General features: G+C 55.4%; 3 protein-coding genes across 3 annotated transcripts in view; 1 reads left to right on the forward strand and 2 right to left on the reverse strand.

The window, feature by feature from the left end:
- Positions 1 to 2,745: 2,745 nt before the first annotated feature.
- On the reverse strand, positions 2,746 to 13,461 carry LOC309673001 (E3 ubiquitin-protein ligase HECTD3-like). Its single transcript, XM_082484676.1, has 21 exons — positions 12,951 to 13,461; positions 12,668 to 12,828; positions 12,118 to 12,210; positions 11,708 to 11,843; positions 11,173 to 11,288; positions 10,776 to 10,889; positions 10,277 to 10,359; positions 9,722 to 9,887; positions 9,167 to 9,248; positions 8,042 to 8,224; positions 7,310 to 7,362; positions 6,916 to 6,980; positions 6,404 to 6,507; positions 5,959 to 6,078; positions 5,525 to 5,614; positions 4,953 to 5,159; positions 4,433 to 4,562; positions 3,927 to 4,001; positions 3,609 to 3,690; positions 3,417 to 3,488; positions 2,746 to 3,165 (listed from the first exon to the last, which is right to left on the reverse strand). The coding sequence occupies exons 1-21, from the start codon at positions 13,272 to 13,274 to the stop codon at positions 3,081 to 3,083; spliced, it is 2,541 nt and encodes an 846-aa protein (XP_082340802.1). The 5' UTR covers positions 13,275 to 13,461; the 3' UTR covers positions 2,746 to 3,080.
- Positions 13,462 to 13,586: 125 nt separating this feature from the next.
- UROD (uroporphyrinogen decarboxylase) lies at positions 13,587 to 17,627 on the forward strand. Its single transcript, XM_082484292.1, has 10 exons — positions 13,587 to 13,630; positions 14,631 to 14,743; positions 14,831 to 14,910; positions 15,111 to 15,173; positions 15,271 to 15,468; positions 15,715 to 15,876; positions 16,010 to 16,147; positions 16,300 to 16,400; positions 16,657 to 16,723; positions 16,901 to 17,627. The coding sequence occupies exons 1-10, from the start codon at positions 13,608 to 13,610 to the stop codon at positions 17,063 to 17,065; spliced, it is 1,110 nt and encodes a 369-aa protein (XP_082340418.1). The 5' UTR covers positions 13,587 to 13,607; the 3' UTR covers positions 17,066 to 17,627.
- Positions 17,628 to 17,629: 2 nt separating this feature from the next.
- ZSWIM5 (zinc finger SWIM-type containing 5) overlaps positions 17,630 to 23,738 on the reverse strand; it is a gene marked incomplete at its 5' end in the record, with an annotated part of 102,650 nt that continues 96,541 nt past the window's right edge. Inside the window, 3 exons of the mRNA XM_082484291.1 lie at positions 17,630 to 20,749; positions 21,182 to 21,263; positions 21,779 to 21,942. Of these exons, the coding sequence (XP_082340417.1) occupies positions 19,887 to 20,749; positions 21,182 to 21,263; positions 21,779 to 21,942 (1,109 nt within the window). The 3' untranslated portion in view covers positions 17,630 to 19,886. The remainder of the gene's footprint in view (positions 20,750 to 21,181; positions 21,264 to 21,778; positions 21,943 to 23,738) is intronic.

The raw sequence follows: 23,738 nt of genomic DNA on the forward strand, positions 1-23,738 counted from the left end.
TCTTGGTGTTCTTGTTCAGCAGCCACATTTGTCTACTCTCTGACCATGCACTAAATGACCTCAGCTGAGACCTCGCTGCAGCATGGGCTCTTCCTGCAACTGGAAGGGCTTTCACAGGTTTCTACACCCTGGTATAACACTACAGCAGCCGCTGTTGCCATTCTCCAACATGTGTATAGCCATAACACAAAATGGACAGTAAAACGATGGTATATACGGTAAAACAATGTTTTTCTCAATATGCTTGTAGGGGTTAAAACCAGACCATCCTGAATAAGCTCCCAACGACAGCCTTCCTGCTAGGGCCAGGGTTCTGTTACTACAAGTATTTTTTTAAATAGGAATCCCCACCACCAGCTAGATTCTTTCCCCAGAGCTCCAGCGAGCCCTTGGACAGCACTCTTTTCTCCATGGCAAGAAATAAACCCAAGAGTGTGAGAGGTCATAGGCTAAAAGCTTTGCTGGGAGGAAGAGCAGAGAAATGTGGAAAAAGCTAGAGTTAGTAACTCCAAAGTCATCAAGTGCTTCAGGTTAGGGAAGACCTAGACCTGAAGCCAGCAGGGTGAGACTGGAAGTTAGATCAGATTGCCCAGGGCTGTAAGACAAGTCTTGAGCATCTCCAAGAAGGGAGATGCTATGATGTTTCTAGGGGAGGACCCCACTACTTCAGCCAGGCTCTGCTCTCAACATCACTTTGCACGGCAGCTCTCCCTTCATCACGAAAGGCTGGGACATGGATGACAAGAGGGAATAGAGCTGTCCAAGCACCTCACACCTCAGTGAAAAACCTGAACAGCTCTGGGTACCTCCATAATTACCTCAGTTACCCTCTGACAGCTGCGGTTGCTTCCACCAAGGCGATCCAGCGGTCACCTGCTGGAGATGTCTCAGCCAGAGGTTCCCCCACAGCTGGTCACTCCAAGCAGCCTCAACTGGCTCTTAGCCTGCTCATTCCCACAGGTGACATCCGTTCACCCTCCACCAAAGACTAGGGGCATTTTATCCATCCCGCCCTGAGCCACTCATCAACCAACCATCCCCTGCCTGGCAATAAAGCACCAGAAAGGAGTAAATTTTTCTTGCTACTTCTAGTTCTGCTCAGTAAATAATGTGACCTCCTGCTGATCTCTCTTAGAGACAAGAGGACAAGGCTGGAAAAAGCAGGATTGATTCCACCCAAAAATGTCAGTGGCCAGAAAGGACCTAGGATGGCTCATTTCAAATCCCAGTTTGATGCCAAAGACTCCTTCCCCAGCACTCCTGACTGAGGCCAAGCCAGCAGATCAAAGTCCTTTCACCAGCTTGCTCATGCCCATTTAAAACAGACACCCTAGGAAGTGACTCAGCCACCAGCACGGAAAGGTATCACACTGGCTCTGCTCCTGTCACACTGGTTGCTGAAATCAGCCACAAAGATACAGAGTTCAATTCTGAGACAACTTGAGGATTTACAAAAAAACTCCTCCAGCAAATGGGACTTCACACCCACCCAGCTTAGCATGGAAGGCTCTGCTGCAGGCAAGAGCTGCCAGAAACAGCTCCCCAGCTCACCCTATACTCCCTCCACTCACCATCACGCAGGAGATGGCAGCACGTGCTCTCTCCTGGTCCTACATCCTTTTTAGTACAAACCCCTCAGCAAGTCTGGGAATACAGCAGTTTCAAAGGAAAATGGTGAAGTGAAGGACTTCATTTACAACTGGAAGTGATTTCTGGATGACAGACTCCTTCAAGAGAAAAAGGCATGAAGCGTTAAGACAGGATAAATCTTAACTGACAGCATTAGTCCCACTCCAGTGAAACCCTAGTGACACAGTGGCTCTTTGTATTGGTGATCCAACAGACCACATGGGCTGAAGATGGAGCTGGGGGGTATGAAAGTGGCCTGACACCTGGTAGCTCACGGTACTAGGCAATGACTAGCCCTGCCCAGGTCTGGAAAGATCAAGGAACATTTTCAGTGGTCTTGAAGTTGTAAAGCTTTCATTTCCCATTCCTTGCTCGCACACTGCATGTCCATCTGCTCAAGGAGCTCCAACCCTTGGCACACACATTGTCTCCACTCCCCTGGGGCAAAGGCTGTCCCTGCCTGCCTGAAACCTCCACCTATCTCCTCATGGCAGAGGGTAGCAGAGCCCGGCACTGCCATGCCTGCTACTGCTCTAACCCCTGCTGTGTGGGAGAAGAGTTTGGCCCTGCCTGCACATCTGCATAAGAACTAGAACAGATTAGTTGTAATATGGACTTTTAGGGGAAAACCAAGGCTCAAAGAGCCTGGGAGAACAGCTGCTAGGCCACCAGCATGCCGGATGCAGAACTGTATGTTACAGAGCAGGAGGGAAGCAGACATTTCCCACCTCCCGTAGGAGGGCAGCTCCCCCAGCAGTCGCCGCTGTGCAAAGGGTGCAGGGAAACACGGGTGGTCACAGGAACTGGGATTTAGTGGGCTGTGAAAGCATGGGAGCCCTTTCCTGATAGCAACCGCGGTCCTGCTGTGCTGGTCTGTCGTGACACCTGGTGGCCAGAGGAACCCCTGCAGCACCTGCCACCAGCCTGACCTATTTCTTCTTAAACCTAGATGAATGATATCATTTCCATTGACCTCTGGTGAGAGAATGTGGTCAGCACACTCAGGCTAGGACCCACTAAGCATCTCTGAGCATTCCCACAGTTTCAGCAGCAGCTCACAGTTCTCTGTCCTGTGCTGTAACCTGCCATGTTGCTTTGTGGCCCTAATCCACTTCTGTTTGGAGCAGAGGGCAGCCTGGAATAAACAAGAGTTGTGGAGCTGCAACAGGGACATGTGAAGAAACTCATTACAAAAGCCTACGAGACCTTTCTGATGTATGAGCGCTGGGCCAGGGTTTCATTATTGCAATCACATTTACACTCCAGGCTAGCTCCCACCTTGCTGAAGACCCAAACCTCCACGTCCAAAGAGGTGCTGGTTACCACTGCTGGGAGGCAGGCTTCACACCTATATGTTTATTTTATATACACATCCTGGGGGGATAAGGGAGCTCTTCCCACTGCACGGTTTTGTCAAATGATTGTCCATGCTGCTTGGTCAGGCTGCAACATCACTCTTCCCATGGACTCATATCTGTGTCAATGGCCACGCAGTTATAGGCGGCATAGCGCAACTTCTCTTCACATACCTTGGCTCTAGGGATGGCAGGAGGGGAGGAAAAAAAAAAAGACAAGGAGGAATTGCCATTGCTGCATTTGCCAGCCAAGAGGACAAGATGCTTTCTGAGATGGAGGCTATGCTTCACCAGCCATTCACAGAGAAAATCACAGCAGCCACATGGTACAGGAAGGGGGACATAAGTGTGGCAAAGTGTGGCTCAGCACCAAGGTTAAGAAGAGAGCCCAGACACACAGTCTCCCAGATGTAGGGAAGCACCAAAACTTACGTGGCATAGTTGGGCAAGAAGAGGGTGCTGGAGCAGGTGGACGACTCCGGCAAAGCATCCGTTGTCTCAGAGCTTGGAGAGAAAGTGACAAACTCGTCATAATCAGCTAGCCAGCAAGGCAGGGAGACCAGGCCACACATCCCTTTGGTGTGGGATCTGTCAGCCTTGCAGTCTACAGAAGAATGGACTCACCCCATCTTGTCTGGATAGATGTAGATGCGTGCTGGAAGGCGGCTTCTGCCAGTGACAAATCTAAGGAAGCGGCTGCGATCCTCTGTGAAGGAAAAGCAAAGACATCAGCAGACCCTAGAGGGATGTGAGACAGAGTACAGCCACTTCCACGTATGCCCATCATTAGCAAGCAGTTCCTTCAGCCCAGCTGCTTGCTCTCCTTGGTTCCCATCTGTTCCCCAGGCAGCAATGAGGGTGGTTTCACCCTCCGTTCCCAGTCATCATGCAGACATGTGGTGTCATGGCACAAGATATGCAGAGATAGAGCAAACCACTCACCATTGGTGAAGTTGTTGAGTGCTTCCCAGAAGTACTGAACACGGGTGTCCAGTGGCTCAAAGTCCTCAAACCGAGCTGGCAGAAAGGATACAGGAAAGAAGTCTATTAAAGATCCAAGCTTCTCCTAAATAAATCAGAGCAGGGCCTCCCCTGCTCACCCAGGGGTCCTTTGCCAGCTCAGGAAGAAACCTCTAGGTGCCTGCAGGGTGTGAGGGACACATGCAGTCAGGCCCCTCCCAGAAAGCACATCCAGATCCACTTCTCAGCTCAACAGAGGCTCAGATATTGGCAGCCTATGGATGCCCCAGCCTCTGTTCTGAAGCCCAGCATGGAGAAAAGGGAGACTCCTGCCCTCATCAGCAACCAGCTAAAGGCAGTAAGTATACAAGCCCACATTCTCACTGTAATAAAGGCTAATATTGGCCTCCCACACCTCTCCTTGTCCCAGCATGGAGAGAAGACAGTCTTGTTTTCAGGGACAGTTTTCAGCAGAGCCCTTCACTTACTGAGCTTCTTCAAGGCATCAACTGTGACTTCAGGGTCTCCACAGACTTTTTTTTCCAGCTCTTGCCAGGTGAGGAGGTCAAGAACAGCTTGGGGCACCACCTTCAGCAGCCCAGCCTGCATGGCCATGATCTGAAAAGGAGACAGGGCAGGTAAGCAGCATGTCTTGCCCATTTCCCTGGCTCATGGTTGAGCCCAGCGACTCGACTGGATGCAAGCCATGTGACTGCTCAGCAAATGCTCTAAGGAACCTGAAGGAGAGAAGAGAATCCCACAGAGATGCATCCCAGTTCATTCAGGAAGCCTGTGTCAGAGCTGGGAATAAAATCCCTTGTTTCCCATGCTGCTACAAGCCACTTTGCTTCTCAACAACTTCATGGGGTCCAAGACCTCACCAAAAAGGACTGCCTACTGTTGCACTAATGAGCACAGGGACACTCCACGATGCATTTTACTAGCAATAGACCTGAGAGGTATGTCTCTGGGAACTCAATGATCACTGATGCTATGGGACAGCGTTACCTGCTCCTTGCTCTCCTCCAGTCGAGCCTTCTGCACCAGGCGGATGAACTCCTTGCGGTCCTCATAGCGCACCACGGTGCTGCTGCCATTGGGGATCAGCTCCACCATGCGTTGGTCACTCAGCACCGTCGTGTAAGTCAGCTCATTCCCAAATTTGAACTCAAAGGTGTCTTTGTCCATTACTTCCATCACCTCCAGGAGCTTCACCTGCCCAGACCCCAGATGAGCACTTGTTAGAGAGATGTCCTGTAGGCAGTGGTGTGCCTGAGCCCCCATCTCCTCCCTTCCCAGAAAAGGGCTGGAGTGACTGCAACAGCAGCAGAGGATGGGATATGCTGCCCTACAGCTGTTTAGCAGACGCTGGGGCATTGCATGCTTGAAGCAGTAGTCAGCATGGCTACATCTCTGTATTAGCTACAGGACGCATTAAATACTAAGACTGCCCTTTTTGTGTGTGTTTCTTTGACACATCACAGGAGGAAGCAAGTGCAACATGAGGACAGGGACACAAATCACCACCTTGCTGAATGCCACAAGGAATAGGACAGGCCCAGCCTCCCAGTCCCTCTCACCAGCACAGAGTCGACAGCAGGGAAGTCTTTGCTCCAGCTGACCTCCTCCCCTGTTAGTTGTTTCCATACGAAGCCAGGAAGAGCCAGGACCTGAAGGAGAACAGGGATTTTGCTGAATCTGTGTAAAGGAGACATGCCCAAAGATGCAGATAGGGCTCAACAGTGCAGACAGAAAGGAGGTTCCCTCCTCCCTGTCTATACACAGAACTCCTCATAGCTGAGCAGAGACCAGACAATCTCTCCCAAGCTCTGAGAAGCATCTCCCAAAACTCAGCCTGTGAGTTCTCCTAACTCCTCAGCCCCAAATCCTGCCAAACACCTTTTGACCCAGTGTGTGATCACAGACCCCTCCCATGCTCCTGTCAGGCTGCAAAAGGGGGCTAATGACTTCCTTTGCGGCAAACCTCCACACAGGGACGGGTTTGAAAGCTTACCAGAAATTCCTTGCCCCTCAGAGCTGCTCCCATGATTTGCCCAATCCACTCATACTTTGGGAAGTCTCTACAGGAGGGGTTGGGGACGTACATGTCCCTGGCTTCTCCAGTACTGTTACCCTACAAGAGTGAGAGGCAAAACTCCAAGTCATGATCTCAGCACAGCATGAAGCACCACAAACTGAGTTTCTGCAGTGCCTCTGGACACTTCTCACAACGGAAGTGAGATAAACCCCTCATCCTCCTTGGCAATATTCCTAGTAAGAGACAAGTATCCAGGCACTTGTCAGCATATCCTAAAACGAGATGCCACAAAGTAATCCACCCAACCTTCATGATGAGAAGCTTCGGACCAATAGTGTGTCCCTGGCACACCGGAGGACAGGGACAGCACTGTGTTACCAGGCACAGAAAGATCTGCCTCAAATACCCCAACCCACAGTACCTGGTTGGACGTGCGCACAAAGAAGGGCAGAGGCACCGGGGTGTCTGCCGAGCTAGGACACAGCTCCTCTGACATGTCTGCCAGGCTGTCCCGAAAACCACCACCTGCAACCCCAAGAGGAGGACATTTTTAGTGATGTGAACTCCACATGTGCTAACCCTCAGAGCTATGGAGCAAACATGAGGAATTCTGGTCCAACCTGGTCCAGGACTGAGCCTTATGGCACTGGAGGAAATAAGACAGCAGAAATAACCATCCCTGCCTGGCTTGTGGAGGATGGCCAGAGGGAGCATTGGCGCTGTCAGAGCTGCTGTTAGCGACTAATGGAGGGCCAGCCCCATCCCAGCATGCAGCACTCCTTATCCAGGACATGGTGGGGGTGGCAGGACAAGGCTCGCCATCCCTCTCTGCTCCATGGGCAGTAACACTGGGAGCAAATGAGAGCCCCTACAGCAACAGAGTCACCCCATCAACTCTGGTCCAGAGGAGCCCTTGCCTCACACAGCTCCTACCTTGGTCGATGATGCCTTCTGCGATGAATTTGCACTCCCACCACTGGTCATAACGTAACGGCCACCTGCGGAGAACCAGGCATCACCTGAGGTGCTGCTCAAAGCCACGGAGATGCTGGGGAGGCAGCAAGCACAGCAGAGAGACCGGGAGACTAGGGTGGACCAGCCTGGGCTTAGGACAGGACAAGACCTCAATCTTCAGAGGCAGCTGCATCCTCAGTAGGGAGGTGACACCTTGGGGAACAGGCCCTGATCCCATGGCTGAGCTGGCTCCTGCCCTAGCAAACCCTCTCCAGAGCACAGGACACACACAGGCTTCCCAAACACCCCGCTGTGACAGAGGACATAGCTCCCAGCACTGGATGATCTCCTCCTTCCCCCAGACACTGCTTACCTATAATCTAGAGGCTTTTCAAACTTGTCCGAGGGCTTCAAGCCTTCATACACCTGCAACAAGCAGAGAAGATCAAGGCTGGTATCCCCTCTCCAAAGGAATCAGTGCCAGGTGAAGGCAGGAAATTGGAAGAAATCTGGTTTGCTCCAAGCCTTTAAATACTGACCAAAGCTGATCTCTTTGGTCTAGAACCCTTCATTTTTGGGAAGTGAACATAAATTACAGTGCTAACCACTGTATGGAGCTTTCTGGCCTCGGAAATACATTCAACACATATTAAACCCCACAGCAGTCTGGGCTGTTTGTGCACACATAGAGCAACAGATCTTTTGGAGGTGGGGGGATAATGACAACAGGAAGATCAGCATTGCTGTAAAACCATGATACAGGTTGTATGCAGCTGCATTATTGTTGTCACACAAGGATTCTTTGCTGCCCTTTTAGCACAACGAGATTATTATGCTCTGCATTAGCAACACGCCACAGAGAGCATCCAGGATAGAGTAGAGACTTCAACTCAGAGATCCCAAATCCCTCCTAGATGTTGTTCCTGGATATAGGATCATCAGCACATGTAATTGTAGAGCCCATGAGTCATATGAAGAGGCCCTGAGGACTCCAGGTGTCTCAGCTCCAACTTGTCCCTTCCACCCACCTCTACGTGGTACATTTTGGCTTTGGGATGCTCCACTCTCCCCAGAGCAGCAAAGACCCTTCCAGGAGGTACAGTACCTGAGTGAAGACAGCGTTCTTGCAGCTGGGGTCCAGGGCAGGGTTGTCTCGGTGCTCCATAGCCAGGCGTCGGTTAATATAGAGCCGCGGCATGAAATTGGGCTTGCTGGTCTCCGAGTCCTTCAGACACTGGGTAATGAGAGCTGTGCGCCTCTTGGATAGCAGCAAGAACTGCTTGATATGCTGCCAACAGGTATGTCCAAAACGTCAGAAGCACCCAGTGTCCAAAACAGGTTACCTGCTTCCTACTGAAGCCACTGCACCGCCAGGTCTCTCCCCTTCCCAGGGCCACTGCCTTCCACACACAGACACATTCTGCTTCACAATATTTGCTCCGCATCTGAAAGATTTTGCTTTCTGGCTTAAGGGAGATAGCAAGCTCAGTCTTCTCTCTGTAAGTCGTCATCTGATGCTCACACTCCAGTGTTGCTTGAACTCTCCTTCACCCTCACTCTCACCAAAACATCAGTCTTATTATCCCTCCTATTTGTAATCAAAGCAAGCTCCTCTAAACAAAAAAGAATCCTCAAACCCTTTGGATCCTGTGCTGAGCCAGCACAGGAATTACAGTGCTTTCTGAAACCAGGCCTGGAAACACACAGAATGGGACTACCCTGGCAACATCCAGCACATGTATTCTGGGAGAGGATATAAGGAAAACAGACAATTACAGGGACAAACTCAGTTTTATGAGAAAGATGGAAATCTAAACCTTATTAAAGACATAAAGAAGCTGTTAATAAAAGCCTTGCTGTTTGGACACAACCAGCTCAAAACTGCTGGCAGCAAGTGCGGGAACAGAGTGTCCTGGGCTGAAATCTTGGAGAGGATGTGTGTCCAGCTCACATGCCTGGTGCTGCTATGGTCCAAGTCTTTTTCCAGGTAAAATTCTCTGGTTTGATTCTACTTGTTACCCCATAGTTACACGTTTCCACATCAGTATTTTAGCAGGAAACCAGCCTCTAAACAGTATCACCTTTCACAGCTTTAATGAACTGAGCTCAGCCAGGTACTTCCCTTGAGCTGCTTTAAAGGCAACAAACACTGACTGCCTCCTTTGCCACAACCCAAACGCAATCACCCTGCCCGACTGAGGCGCCACAAGGCACAGAGGGAATCCCTCACCTTGAGTTTGCTGAACGTGCCAACAGTGTGGTCCCAGGCTGGCACCAAGTGATGCAGAACACTGTCCAGGAGCTTGATGAACCTAAATCCCAAAGAAGGTATTGCAACACAGGAGGAACAGGAATCTGCACAAGCCTATTCCATACCAGACACTGGCAGACACAATCAGAAAAGCAACTGATCCAAACCCAACCCAGTAGTCTTATACATCTCAGCGCCTTTGGTACTAAATTCCCACTCCCTGGGCACTGGAGGGACCTTGCACCCCTGGCAAGGGACTCTGCATGCACCTACCCCACACACCGCACAAATATGCTGTGCTTGCGACACAAAAGACACTGAACTTGAGCAGCAAAATTCCTCTGAAAATGTAGGGGAGTTGCCCCAGAGAGCCCACTTTGTTCCCAAATGACTGCTATTTTCTCCAGGGTCCAGGATGCTTGTCCCAGGGGGAGTCACACAGCTTTACAGCTTCCAACCATACTCATGCTGGAGATGGCAACAATCCCTGCATACAAACACCACCCCACTTGTCTGCACCGCTCCATACAGTACCTTTGAATGAGCACAGCCCGTCGGTAGAGCAGGTCAGGGTCTGTCCCTTCTAGGCGAGGGTAGCGCACTAAATTGGGCAGCTGGAACATGTCAGCACTGAGCCCCAGGTCCCTCTGTCGGGAGGATTTGATTTTAATGCCTCGGAGGCGAACATCAATCCCATCATCTGCCAAGGAAGACCATAGATGATATGCTAAGACCGTGTGAAAGCAAGCCTTCCAGTGTGGGAGGTCTATAAGTAAAAGCACTAGGAATGTGACCAGCTCCACCAGCACTGAGGCTGGGCACTGAGAGCCTGAAATAATTTTGTGAAGAAGTAGCAGGGCATTTACAGAATAAAAAATAAATAAATAAATAAATAATTGAAGGCAGAGAAAGATAGAATGAAAGTTAAGAGCTTGCAAACCTCCAGGTCCCCCTGGACTTTCCCATGGTTCTTCTGCATCTTGTCTGAAACAGCCCACAGGGCCAAGAAGTACAAACCACAGGAACAAACTCTTAATGTACAGTATCTTACAGGTGCATTATGGATGTGGCTGTAACACCCAGCCCTACCTCTGCACTCCACAATCCGGATCTCGATGACAGGCAGGTGTGTTGTCATGTCCTCAAGGACGCACACATCCCCAATGTAGCTCCTGCAAACACAGCACAGATGAGGGTTGCAGAGCTGTTCCCTCACCCACCCTGCCAAAATCCACTCAGCTGCTTGTAAGGGAAGAGGGTTTGCATCTTTTGAAATGGGAGCCTGCGGCAGGAACCCAGACTCAGTTGCCTACAACATAGCCTATGCCAAATGCCTGAACCTGCTGGTGCCTCAGGTCCAGGCCACATGACCGTGATGGGTCCCTCAATCGGATCAGAAGAGCCCTGAGGACTGTGCCATCTGCAGTTGTAGGCAGAGTGAACCGACAGCTCAGATAGAAAATGCCTGTCCCAAGGCCCTGGGCCTCTTAAGCCAGGCTGGTGCTAGCATGATTGCTTTGGGTCAGGGTGTCTAGCACCTCCAGCCCCTGCAAGGGCCACGCTACCCTCTCCAGGTCCATCTACTCACTCATCTATGCCGACATCATTCAGTTTCTTCAGATTGTCCCCCTCGCCCCCATAAACGGCGACTCGCTTGGGCATGAAGTTCTCATCAGTGGTATCCACTGTCAGCAGGAGCTTCCTGCAAAGGGAAGCATAAAATGAGGAGAAGGTAACTGCATCTGAACGCCCATTGCTGCTCCCTCTCCCTGCCTGGCCACACTTGTTATCAAGTACATGCAGCTAGTGCTGGGATCACCAGATACCTGTGACAATGCCAGGACCCCTTCAAGACCAGAGCCAGAGCAAGGGTTGAGGGGCAGGGAACACAGGGCAAACTTGGGCCATGACAGACTCATGCAGAGAGTGGGGGCTGAAGGGCTCGCCCCAGTCGCAAGCCAGCGCACAGGGGAGAGGTGCCTCACTTGACAATGGTGCCTTTCTTCATGTTGAGTCGCACCCAATGCTGGCCCTGGGACCCATCACTCTCCCAGTATGTGTCGGCGTGGCTGTCAGTCAGGCATGACACATTGAAGTCCTCCTGGAAGAGGGCAGTGAATGAAAGGAAGATCAGATGGGGGTAGGATTAACTTCCCCTTAGTGGTTACTCTCATCGTGAATCTTAGAGCCAGAGGGCGTCAAACTGGCCTGTTCCCTTTGTTGGGCTGTGGGTAGACACAGGGAGTACAAGACGCACAGGACACTGGGACTCATCCCCTAAGGTACTCTAGGGTCACGCACAGAATGTCAAACTCTCCCTAAAATCAGCTTAGCAGCTAATATTAGCATTTGCTTCTCAAACCACAGCCCCTCTGGGGGCCACATTACACAATATGCTGCATGACGCTTCCCAGGCTTCTCTCTCACATCCTCAAACACAGCCCAGCCCACCAAGCACCATCCATGCTCCCCAGGTCCGTGGCACAGCGGGGCTGATGCAGCCTTACCCCTTTAACCCACCGTGTAGGACGAGACATCGATGCTGTCCACGTACTGCTTAACGCTGCCCAAGTTCTCATCCTCCTTCCCAATGTGATCATACAAGAAATGCACCAGGTCTTCGTCACATTCATAAGTCCACGTTGGGGGCACAAACCTACCAGGGAAAAGGGATTAATGGGTCTGGAGATCCAGGGGCAGCCAGGCTAATGGGTCAGGGAAGGCAGGTCCATGTCCTGCTTTCCCTGGTCTTGCCCTGCTTTCTGCTTTGTGCAGGCTTTTCTAGGACAAGACTGTGCTGAGCAGAGCTGTTCCCCACTGCCTGTCTTCCCCCCTCTGCCCTCCCGTCTGCAGTAGACCTCTGTGTGAGCAGCCAGGGAGAGACACTGGCTTGGACCCAACCACAGCAGAAGCCGGGAAACAGCTCATACCGAAGCTTCTCTACAGCGGCTTCATCCTGCTCCATGGGCTTGGGCTTCGCTCCGAGGCGCAGGGAGTACGTCAGGTCCACCACCTGCTCCCATCTGAAACAACCCAGAGAAGGGGAGAGTGAGAAAAACCCAGGGGAAAGAAGGAGCTGGTAGTCGAGGAGTAGCCGGAAGGGGAAGATTTGGGTTTAAAGCCCCACTGCGCTCCATCCGCCACCACCTTCAGCATCATCCACCACCCTTTCCTTTCTAACCACCTCTACTTCTTCCAGCCCCACACCCCGCCAGGCAGGTGACAAGCACAGTGACCGAGCCAAAACCAGGTAACTGTACATCTGGCATCCCTATGGACCTCGCTTCCATGGAAGAAATGGCCGAGCGGGCTGGGGCTCCTCAGTGCAGGGCAGGAACGGCCGCGGGGCCGAGACCCTGAGGTGAACTGGGGCGGGGGGAGCAGGGAAGGAGGGGAGAACCTTCCTGCTCTCTGCTGTGCAAGGGGGAGCCGGGGAAGCCAGGGATGGCAACCTAGCGGGAGAAGGTGGTGGCCCAGCACCTGATGACGGGTTTGTAGTCCACCCCGAAGAGCTGCTGCTGCCGCTGGATCCGCTCCGTGGACTCCACCGGTACCAGCCGGTCCCCGCCGTCGGCGTGCTTGCACACCAGCACCCAGCCCTCCTCCAGCTCGCAGCCGCTCCGGTACTCCTCCAGCTGCTCCTGCGGGGCACAGGCGGCTCTCCTCAGGGGGGACGGACAGGCCCATCGCGGGGCGGACAGGTCCCTCGGCGGGCAGCCCAGGCCGCAACGGCCTCCTAGCCCTCCTTCCCCCCCCCCGTTACCTTGCTGAGCTTGACCCAGAGCCCGGCGCCGTTGCAGTACTCCTCGCCGGTGGCGCGGAGGCAGCCGCCCTTCCGCACCTCGATGGTGGCCCGCGCCGCCCGTTTGCCGCCCCGCGCCGGCCCGGGGCTGTCCCAGACGCTGAGCAGGCTGCGGGCGGCGGCGGTGGCGGCGGCGGGGTCCTTGCAGATCTTGTACTGCACCTCCCGCGGCACGTAGCAGAGCGCGGCGGGCAGCGCCCGGGCGCGGCGGAAGCACTCGCTGCACTGCAGCAGGAACCGCAGCCGGCCCAGCACCTGGTGCGGCGCTTCCCCGCCCGCACGCATGGCGTACCGAGACACCGCGGACGGCGGGCAGCGGCCGAGCCCCGCACCGGCGGGGTCGCTACTCGCGAGTTGACGGCAAACCCCGCCCGCCGACCAGGCAAGATGGCGCCGCCCGATGAGGCGGACGTAGGGCAAGATGGCGGCGCCCGTGCCGCCTGAGGGGAAGCGGAGAGCGGGGCAAGATGGCGGCGTACGGACGAGCGGGAAGCTGGGCAGGATGGCGACGTACGGAGAGGCGGGACTACGGCAAGATGGCGGCGTCGGCGGGGCGGGACGGGGGCGGGGCGGGCTGCGTCGTGAGGCAACGGAGGGGCCGAGGAACGGCGCAGGAGAATGGAGGGTGGCGAGCGGCTCGTGTGAGTAACCGGGGCCGGAGAGGGCGGCGGGACAGAGGGGGCGTAGGCCTGTGCTCCTTCTGCCCCATCGCCCTGCTCGGCCTCCTAGTGCCGTGAGGGGGGGGCATGCAACAGACTCTGTACTGGGGACACTGGTGTGGCCCTGGGGACAGCGCTCTTGCACTGGGGTCCTGTACTGGGAACACTGGTGTGGCCCTGAGGACAGCGCTCTGGTCCTGGGGACACTGGTGTGGCCCTGGGGACAGCGCTCTTGCACTGGGGTCCTGTACTGGGGACACTGGTGTGGCCCTGGGGACAGCGCCCTGGCACTAGGGACACTTGTGGTCCTGGGGACGGCACTCTGGTACTGGGATCCTGTACTGGGGACACTGGTGAGGCAGCAGTGTGGCCATGGTGCTGGCACCAGGATGCTGCACTGGGGTCACTGGTGAGGCACTGGGAATACTGATCCTGCACTGGGGTGGATCAGCAGCGCCACTGGTGTGGCGGTGAAGTCACTGGTCCCACACTGGAGGTTTTGGGGACTTTGTCCCCATGGCTCCCACCTATCACACCAAGACAGTGCTGGCTGTCCCCCCCTGTTTTCCAGGGTCCCCGTTGGCAGTGACACTGCAGGGGGGAAGTTGGGGACATGTGGTTGCCACCTTGGCTGGCGCCTGGGCCTCTGGGGGCTGCACGGCGCAGATAGGGGCCAGGGATGCCGGTGGTAGGGCAACCCACCCCCAGCACCCTGGTGGCCCCAAATCTCTCTGGGCACGAGCAGCTGCTGGCCCTGATAACTTGCTCTGGTGGGGCCCCGCGATCCCGAGCAGACCCTGGACCATGATGGGGAGCGTCTGTCATGTTTGTCACAGCTGGGCACAAACCCTTCCCTGTGGTCACCGTCCAGGGAGTGGGGATGAGCCGCTGGCCCTGGCACCCCCTGTCCCCAGCCATGGGGGTCTGGCAGGGCACCAGACCCCTTGTGGGTGACAACCCATCTCTGCTTTTTCATCCACAGCCCCAAGGGCTTCCCCAAGCTGAAGAATGACACGTTCCTGCGAGCGGCGCGTGGGGAGGAGACAGAGCACACCCCGGTGTGGTGTATGCGGCAGGCCGGGCGCTACCTGCCTGGTGAGCAGGCAGAGGAGGTGTGCGGGGAGAGGGATGGCGGGGGGGGCTCGGCGTGCACCCTGTAATGCTCGTGCTGCTCCCTTGCAGAATTTCGGGAGACCCGGGCGGCACAGGATTTCTTCGCCACTTGCCGGAGCCCCAAATTGTGCTGTGAGCTGACTCTGCAGGTGAGCATCCCCCAGGGTTGGTCTGTGTGTCCCCTCTCCCCGCCCAGATGGGAATGAGGAGAAACCTCGGGTGTGGCAACCATGGGTGGCTCCAGCAAGTTGTGCAGCCCTTGGGGACCCCACTGCCCCATGTGCTTGTCCATGTGCTCCATGGGGAGGAGGTCCCAGCCCCCACTGACGCTGCTTCTTCCCCTCCGCAGCCACTCAGACGATTCCCCCTGGATGCTGCCATCATCTTCTCTGACATCTTGGTGGTGCCCCAGGTGAGAGCCATGGCTGGTGGTGGGGAGCAGTGGCTGGGAACGGAGCTGGGTTCAGGGCCACCCTGTTCCTGCTGCTTCCATTCTCCCTTGTCCCCAGGCACTGGGCATGGAGGTTGTCATGGTCCCTGGCAAAGGACCCACGTTCACAGAGCCCCTGAAGGAAGTGGAGGATCTGCTAAAACTGCGACAGAAAGTGGATGTGACCGCGGAGCTGGGTTACGTCTTCCAGGCCATCACGCTGACCCGACACAGCCTAGAGGGCAGGGTGCCCCTCATTGGCTTCTCCGGGGCGCCTGTAAGTGATGTAGCTCCTCCTTCCCAGCTGAGCTTCTGTGCTCTTTCTTCTGGGGTGATACCAGCCATGACACCCCCAGAGCTGTGGGTGCTATAGGGGTGTGCAGGTGGGGGACATTCAGTGTAGGAACAGCTGTTCCCCAGGCTCTGGGATGCTCACAGGTCCTACCTCCAGCACTGTGACTGGCCCCTCACGTCTTCTTCTGTCTCTGTTACCATCCTCACTCCACTCCTCTCTTTCCCACAGTGGACGCTCATGTCCTATATGATTGAAGGTGGTGGCTCCACTACAATGGCCAAGGCCAAGAGCTGGCTCTACCGTCACCCCGAGGCAAGCCACCGACTGCTGCGGCTGCTGGCTGATGTCGTCACTGACTACCTGGTGGGGCAGGTGGCTGCTGGAGCGCAGGTGTGTCCTGGGGCATGGGGACAGGGCCAGGCAGGAGGGCATGGGACTGGGGACAGGGAGCTGAGAGGGTCGAGCTTCTGGGGGGAGGAGGAGGGACTGAGGTGCGGCTCTCCCAGCCCCATGTCTCTGGCAGGCGCTCCAGCTGTTTGAGTCCCATGCGGGGCACCTGGGCCCGGAGCAGTTTCAGGAGTTCGCCTTGCCTTACATCCGAGACATCGCCCAGGCTGTTAAGAGCAAACTGAAGGAGGAGGCGCTGCCCCTGGTGCCCATGGTGAGTTGGGGCTGCCTGGATTGTCCCTGGCATCTGGGGGCTGTGGGAGAGTGGTGCATCCCCTGGTACCTGGGTACCTACCTCCCCCAGTCTAGCCCGTGGTGAGGGGCCTGACCCATAGCAGAGTTACTGCCCGTCTCTTCCCTCCCCAGATCATCTTTGCGAAGGACGCGCACTATGCGCTGCACGACCTGGCACATGCTGGTTACGAGGTGGTCGGTCTCGACTGGACCATCCGGCCCCAGGAAGCTCGGTAAGAGTCTGGCAGAGTGCTCAGGTGCCTGGGCTGCACCCTGGGCTGGGTTCCCTGACCTCTGCCCTGAGCCATCCCAGGCCTGGAGACTTCTGCTCCAGAGGTGGATAGTTGGGCCCCTATGCTATAGGGAGCTCACAGCAACCAGGGCCTGCACTGAGGGGTCCCGTGTGCCCTGCGGCGGGGGCTGCGGGTACCCAGTTGCCCCCAGCCTCTGCACCACACCAACAACTCACCTGCTTCCTCCCTGCTGCAGTGCACAGACAGGGAAAGATGTCACCCTGCAAGGGAACCTGGATCCCTGCGCTCTCTACGCACCCAAGGTGAGCTGTGGCCATTGCCAGCGACGGGGGCTAGTTCCAGCCTGTGTTAAAGGCCTCCTGCCTCAGTTTCCCCACCTGCAGTGGTGGCTTTTGTCCCAGCAGTCCCCCAGGATGGCTGGGGACCGGAGTAACCTGGGCTGGGTGGGTCTTACACGTGGTTTCCCGCCGTGTCTGCAGGAGAAGATTGGCGAGCTGGTGAAGAAGATGCTGGAGGGTTTCGGGACCCAACGCTACATTGCCAACCTGGGCCATGGCCTCTACCCCGACATGAACCCCGAGCACGTGGGTGCCTTCGTGGAGGCCGTGCATGCTCATTCCCGCCACATCAACAAGCACAGCTGAGCCTGGGGGCTTGGGGACAGAACTCTGGTTTGGGCACAGTCCCCCCAAGTAGTGTGTTGTCACAGGGCTGGCTCCAGGTTGTGCTGCAGCATTAAACCAGCACCTTCTCCACAGCAGCCGTGTGGCTCTCGCTGGGGGGAATGGGGAACTGGACAGTCCTGGAAGAGATGGGCTGTGATGGCAGCCTGGCAGTGGGGCATGTGAGGTCAGGGGGAGCTCCTGAGCCCCGTCCCGCAGGTCAGAATGGGGAAATGGGGCTGCCAGCAAAGTGGGGGGATGCCTCTCCCTGCCAGGCTGCACAATGTTGTGCCAAGGGCTTGTGAGAGAGGATGTGAACCCAGAGCACAATAGGCATCTCCTGGCACTACGGATGTCCTTGGCCCTGGTGGGGAGATGGGCTGCCTGAGGCTGGCAGGGAGACAGCCTGGGAGCTGGGGGCTCGCAGCCCACCGCTGCCACAGGCTCAGTGTGAACTGTACCACTGTCCTGCTCAGGTGGGAACGGGAAACATGACATTGACCCAGGGCATCCCCAAATGGGTGGGACACCTAGCAGGACTCACCAGGGGGGCAGCCAGCCACGTGGCAAGAGTCTTCTGGACACTTAGCACCACCAGCACCATGCCCCACTGGCTGGGATGGTGGCAGAGACACCATGGCCCTACCACTACCACCTTTCTCCAGCTCATAGAGCCTCTTTGGGATGATCCCACTGGTCCTGGAGATGTGCCATCATCCCTACACCTCCCCACCTTCTCTGAGCCTCAGGGCCAAGTCTGCCTGGGCCTCAGCAAGCCCTGCAGAAAGCAGCCCAGGAACCCCAAGTTATGACTGTGCCACCCCATCCCATGCTGCAGCACGCTCACTGTGGTCCAGGCTGGCTGTAGGATGGACAAGACATGGGCACCAACGCTGCTCTAGCCAGCATGGATGGGACAGTGCCACCAGGGTGGGCAGGGACCTGCTGATGTTGAGCGTGGCAGGGAATTGCACCCTGAAGCAGCCAGGGTGCCTTGCCAACACTCTATCCCCCTCCTTGGGGCACAGGAGTTGGGTACCACAGGGGGGCTGCAATACTGCCTCCTCCCTGGGGCTCTGCCCTGTTCCATCACCGGCAACACCAGGCTGTCCCCAGCAAGTGTGGTGACCGCTCTGACTTCAGAGAAAGGCAGTAAAAATACAGGCGTTAATGTTCATCCCTTTTATTATTAAACATCAGATGAAGAGGTCGCACACACACATACACGCACGCACGCAAAAAAAAAAAAAAAGAAAAAAAGAAAAAAAGAGAGAAACAGACTGGTTGAAGACCGCTATTTCGGTGGTGACAGAGACTGAGTACAATTGGTTTCCTGGCTGGAGCGCTGACACAAGTCACTTGCCAAAAAATTCAAAGTCAAACCAGACAGCAGATAACTAGCCCACATTCTCTAACTCCAAGTCACTGTCCAGACCAGCCCTTGGCCCCCCCCAGCCCTCCCGACCCGCTGGCAAAGAAATGAACCAAAACCAAAGAGCCGCCGGCACGGGGCTGGAGAGTCTGCCCCTGCTGCGGGGTGAAGCCGGGAAGGGCTGAGCATTGGCTGCACCATGGAGCGTGGAAGCAGAAGGGTGTGGGGAGGTGGCACGGGTGCGCCTGTCCCCCCCCTCCCTCCTTCCCCAGGAGCCAGGCAGCCCTGGTGCCCACCCGCATGCCCCCCGAGGCACCTCGCACCCCTGCGCCCACCAGGAGACGGCTGCATACGAGGAGATGGGCTCGTGTCCTCCATCGCCAGCATCCATGTGTGTCCAAGCGAGCGTCCCGAGTCCCTTCGCTGTCCTCAAGCGCTGGGCTGTGGCTCCTCCTTCCGTCCGTCCATCTGTCTGTCCCAGGGCTGCGAGTCGAGTGGACGTTCGCCTCCCCCCACACCCTTCTCGCTGCCGACAATGCCGTGGGAACCTGAGAAATGTTCGCGTGCCTCCTCCTCTTTTTGTCTGTGGTTTTGTTTTGTGTGGTTTTTTTAAATAATAGTTATTATAATAATAATAATAATAGCAATAATAAAAATAATCGCCCCAGCCCACAACAATTTCAAGTATCCCCCAAATAAAAGACAGAATTATAAATAATTATAACTTTACAATTTAATAATTGACACATATACTATAGTATTTACAGTATCATAAATGCTTTTTTTTGTGTGTTACTTTTAGTAAGCAATCCCTGAGAACAGTTACTTTAACTTGTTTTTATTGAAGTATCTTCACAAATAGAGGAGTTTGCATGTCTCGGGCGGGCGGGAGAAGCGCTCTGCAAAGCCATCGCTTTTGGTGACGCATGAGGTTCTAGTGTTGCGGGTTTCTTTGCTCGCTCTTTCTTCTTTTTTCTTTTCTTTTTTTTTTTCCTTTTTTTTTTTTTTTTTTTTTTTTTTTTTTAATCCCCACATAACTTTAAAGATTTTTGCACTTTGCAACCTTCAGATCCCTCCAGCAACCGCTTCCTTCAGGAAAGAGGTATTAGATTTCCAGGTTAGCTTTTGGTATTGGCAAGGGAGGGCAGGGGGCTGAGCGAACCATCCTTTTTCCCCGTGGTTGCCTTTTGGTTTGTGCCCAAGGAATCTCTGGATCCTCTCAGCGTGTGAAATGGTTAAATCCCAGAAAGAAAAAATAGAGAAGGAAAAAAAAAAAAAAAGAGAAAACAAACAAACAAAAAGAAACAGAAGACCAGAACAGAGCAGCCTCTGCCATTGGGGGGAAGGTCATCTCCGCTTTCCTTCCTTCTTCTCTCCCGAGTCCCCATGCTGTGGCCAGACCCTGCCAGTGAGCACGGTGGGGGCTGGGGCTCACCCAAACCGCTCCCGCACCAGCAGCATCAGTTTTTTCTTGCCTTTGTAGATTTGTTTGAGATTGTCAATGAACTGGGCGAACTGTATGTGCCCGTCCTGCGCCAGGAGGAAGGTCTCCCTGGCCTTGCTGAGGAACTCGATGAACTCCCCGTAGTGCCGCGGGCTGATGTGGGTGAGCCGGGAGTGGGTGGTGTTGATGTAGGCGCTTATCGTCGCGTCCAGCAGCTGCCGCAGCGGGGCTTTGTCAGTGGACATCAGCTTCCCCGAGTTCCTGCGGCCGGGGATGCCGGCCAGCCCTGGGGCCGTCATGGTGCAGCGGCGAAGGATGTCCGAGAGCACTGTGGCACAGTGCACGCTCTTCACCACCAGTGGGATGATGGCCGCCAGCTCATTTTTGCCCAGAGAGTGGCTCAAGGCGCAGGCCCAGAGCACATCGTTGATGGCCGGGTGCGTGTCCTGGTTGTAGGCCAGGTTGAGATGTGTCATGGCCAACGAAGCCAGTTTGAACGCCCGGAGTGGGTAGCCCCGGTGCTCCATATAGCGGGCGATGGTGAAGAGCTGGGTGTAGGTCATGCCAGTGGAGGCAGCGTCGATGACAATCTGGTAGGCAGTCTCAAAGGCGATGTGGTCCTTCTCGCAGAGGGTCAGGGCAGACAGGGCGCAGTTCTGCGGGTCCTTCATGGCGCACTGCAGGGCCAGAGTGCGGGCACAGCTGGCCAGCTCTTCCCGCTGCGGGTAGTCCAGGCTCAGGCGCAGAATAGTGTTGTGGGACATCACCGTGGCTGCCACAATGCTGGTGGCTTCCGTGGGAGTGAACAGCGAGTACCAGCTCTGCAGGATGCTCACCAGGGCCCTCACCCCTGCAAGAAAACACCAGGGTCATGGCACAGCCCTGGAGCCCAGCTCAGATCACGGGGCTCCTCCAAGTCCCCAGGTGCCTGGAGCCAGGGCAAAACCAACCCATGGCAGTGCTGAGCTGCTGCCTCTGCCCCAACGGGGACAGGGCAGAGGGGGACAGGCAATGGCTACGCTGCGCTGCCACGCTGCAGGGCACAGTGAACACCACTGGCCTGGCTTAGGTACAGGGGACCTGTTCCCAGTCCCAAACCCGGCCACTGCTGTGGCCCCAGCCTTGCCAGCTGGTGCTTTGAGGCGCATCCAGTTACCCAGGAAGAAATGGGAGACCCAGGAGAGCTCAGAGGCCCAGGGCTACAAATGACCCTAGGACCTCTGTGCCCACTCTGCTCCTACCGCGTGCGAGCCGGATCCCCCCGGCACAGCGAGGCACTCACCCACTTCGGTAGCGCATGTCACCAGCCACCTCACCATCTCCCGCCGCCGCCAGTTGAGGGTGGACAGGGTCATGCGCATCACCTGCGAGGCAAACTTGGGGTGACTGGCTGCCCTACAGGGCTCCAACGAAGCCACCCAACACAGTGGTGCTCTCCCCAAAATGATAGAATCATAGAATGGTTTCAGTTGGAAGGGACCTTGAAGATCATCTAGTTCCAACTCCCCTGCAGGGACATCCTTAGAGGCAGGGACACCTCCCACTAGACCAGGTTGCTCAAAGCTGCATCCAGCCTGGCCTTAAACACCTGCAGGGATGGAGCTTCCACAACTTCTTTGGGCAACCTGTTCCAGTGCCTTACCACCCTCAAATCCCTCTGGCTCAGCTGGCTACCGGCTCCCCAGCACTGCCTCGCCTCCACCCAAACTGAAGCAGGCACAGGGGCCTACCAGGGCTGAGCTCCCCTGCTCAGGGCCACACCAGGATGAATTTACTCCTTCCACAGGGGACCACCTGCTTGGTGGAAGACCATCACCAGTGCTGCTGCCACAGCGTATGGGGCAGAAGGGCCACCAGCATCCCCAGCACCATCCCATACCTGTAGCCCCAGCTCCAGTGCCACGTTGAGCAGCGTTGTGTCCGAGTTGCTGTCAGCTGGAGTGGCAATCTTGAACGCGTCTTGGGCCAGCTTGAAGATCAAGGAGGAGGAGTGGATGTTTTTCTGGATGGCCTCTAATACTGTGCGTAGGCGCAGCATGTCCCCTGGGTGCAGGCAAGAACAGTGAGATGACTTGGCCTCCCCCCAGCTTGCCCTCGAGCCCCATCTCCTGCCTGCACTGGGTGGGGAACAGCATGGTCAGCCCCTCTGGACACACACATGGAGGGAAGCACAGGGATGCTGGATCAAGCCCTGCAGTCCAACAGCAATATGGGGTGTCCTCCCCAGGAGATGATACATCCTATAGCACCCATCCTCGCTCAAGATTCATCGTCTCACAGAGAGGATAAACAACCTTGAGTGATCCCAGACACGTCCTGGAGTATTAGCAGACATCTCCAGGCACCTGGATGTTCTACCCTGGGCTCAAGTTTGACAGCTGTAAAGCAGACTTCTTCCCAACAAAGGAGGGGTTTGGGGAGATGCCCAGTGCTGAATGGCTGCAGAAACATTAGTCTTCATTTAGAGCATTAAAAAGAAGAAGAAAAGCTGTTTGCTGCACACATATTGTCTTACCCACTAAGTCCCTTCTCTCTGCAAAGTTAGCAAAGGCTGGGCCAGGGTCACCCAGACTCACTGCACCTCGGTCCTGGATGTCCCAGGTCAGGCATGCAGCTTTCATGACTGAGACAGGCTGAGATACCCCCAAAGAAGGGGGTTCCTGGTACAACACCCAGTGATGCTGTGGGTCTCCTGCCACAGGAGGCTATGGGTGATAGAAGGATACGTGACAGCACTGGGAGATGGGGCGGGATCTTGGAAGAGGGACCCATCAAGGCATATTAATATATTTATCATGATCCCTGCTTGGGAAATCCTTCTGTCAACCCCTGTGGGACACAGGGACCTTTGGGGTGGGTACAGACCAGAGATGCCAACATGCCACATCAGGTCCCTCTGCTTTGTTTTTTCTACTCTCATAGTCATAAACTGAGCAGATGAACCTCACACAAAGAAAACCAAATAACGCACAGCAGTGCGAAAAACCTAACGCTGCACCTGGGCACACAGAGACATCTCGGGTGACTAATAGCTAGATATCGCCTGCCACCCACAGCAGCTGCTTGCATCGCCACCAAAAGCCAAGCCTCCTTAAAACAGTTCATGGGGGCACGGGCGAGAGAGGCTGCGAGGATGCAGGATCACATCTGGACATGCTGCCTTGGGAGAACACCTGGGGAAGGGACAGTGGGAAAAACAGATGCGATCCAACCACCCTACACCCCCAGAATAAAAACCTCATCCCCATTAGGTGCTGGAAGGGAGGAGAAAGTAAAGGATAAGCCAGCTGCCACCAGGGCACTGCAAGGCAGGTGCAGGACACCACCACCATCAGCCCTGGAAAAGCAGCCAAGAGGAGGGGGGCTGGAGTGAGAGAAGAGGCTGCCGAGGCAGAGAGGCTGGAGCTTTCAGACAGCTCATTTACCTTCCACCTCACCAGGGAAGCAGCACCTTCCCCGTTAGGCTGGCAATGCCGGGGGCTGGAGGCTGCCGCAGACTGTGTGGGACAGCAGCAGGCAGTGGTAACCGCTCGGTTCGCCAGCCCTCATGGAGCACAAGGTGCTCGCCATCCTCTGCATGGAGGGATGTTTAATGAAAAGCCTGTGCTCGCCTTTGTCATTGTGCCTGGGCAGGAACCGAAGAGGTCCGAGAGACCTGCGAGGAGGTGTCCCACCCAGCACAGCTCTCCCCGTCTCCAGCCCTGCCAAACTCCACACATGGTTTGGCGTGCAGGGAGGCCTTCTCCCTCCTACAGCCTGTGCAAGATCATTACCACAGGGCAGGAAAACACAAAGCAGAGGTAAAAGGATAAGCAGCTTCAAACTAAAACACAGCATGA

This window comes from Vanellus vanellus (genome assembly GCF_965231255.1).
Source record: "Vanellus vanellus genome assembly, chromosome: 5".
Taxonomy (NCBI): Eukaryota; Metazoa; Chordata; class Aves; order Charadriiformes; family Charadriidae; genus Vanellus; species Vanellus vanellus.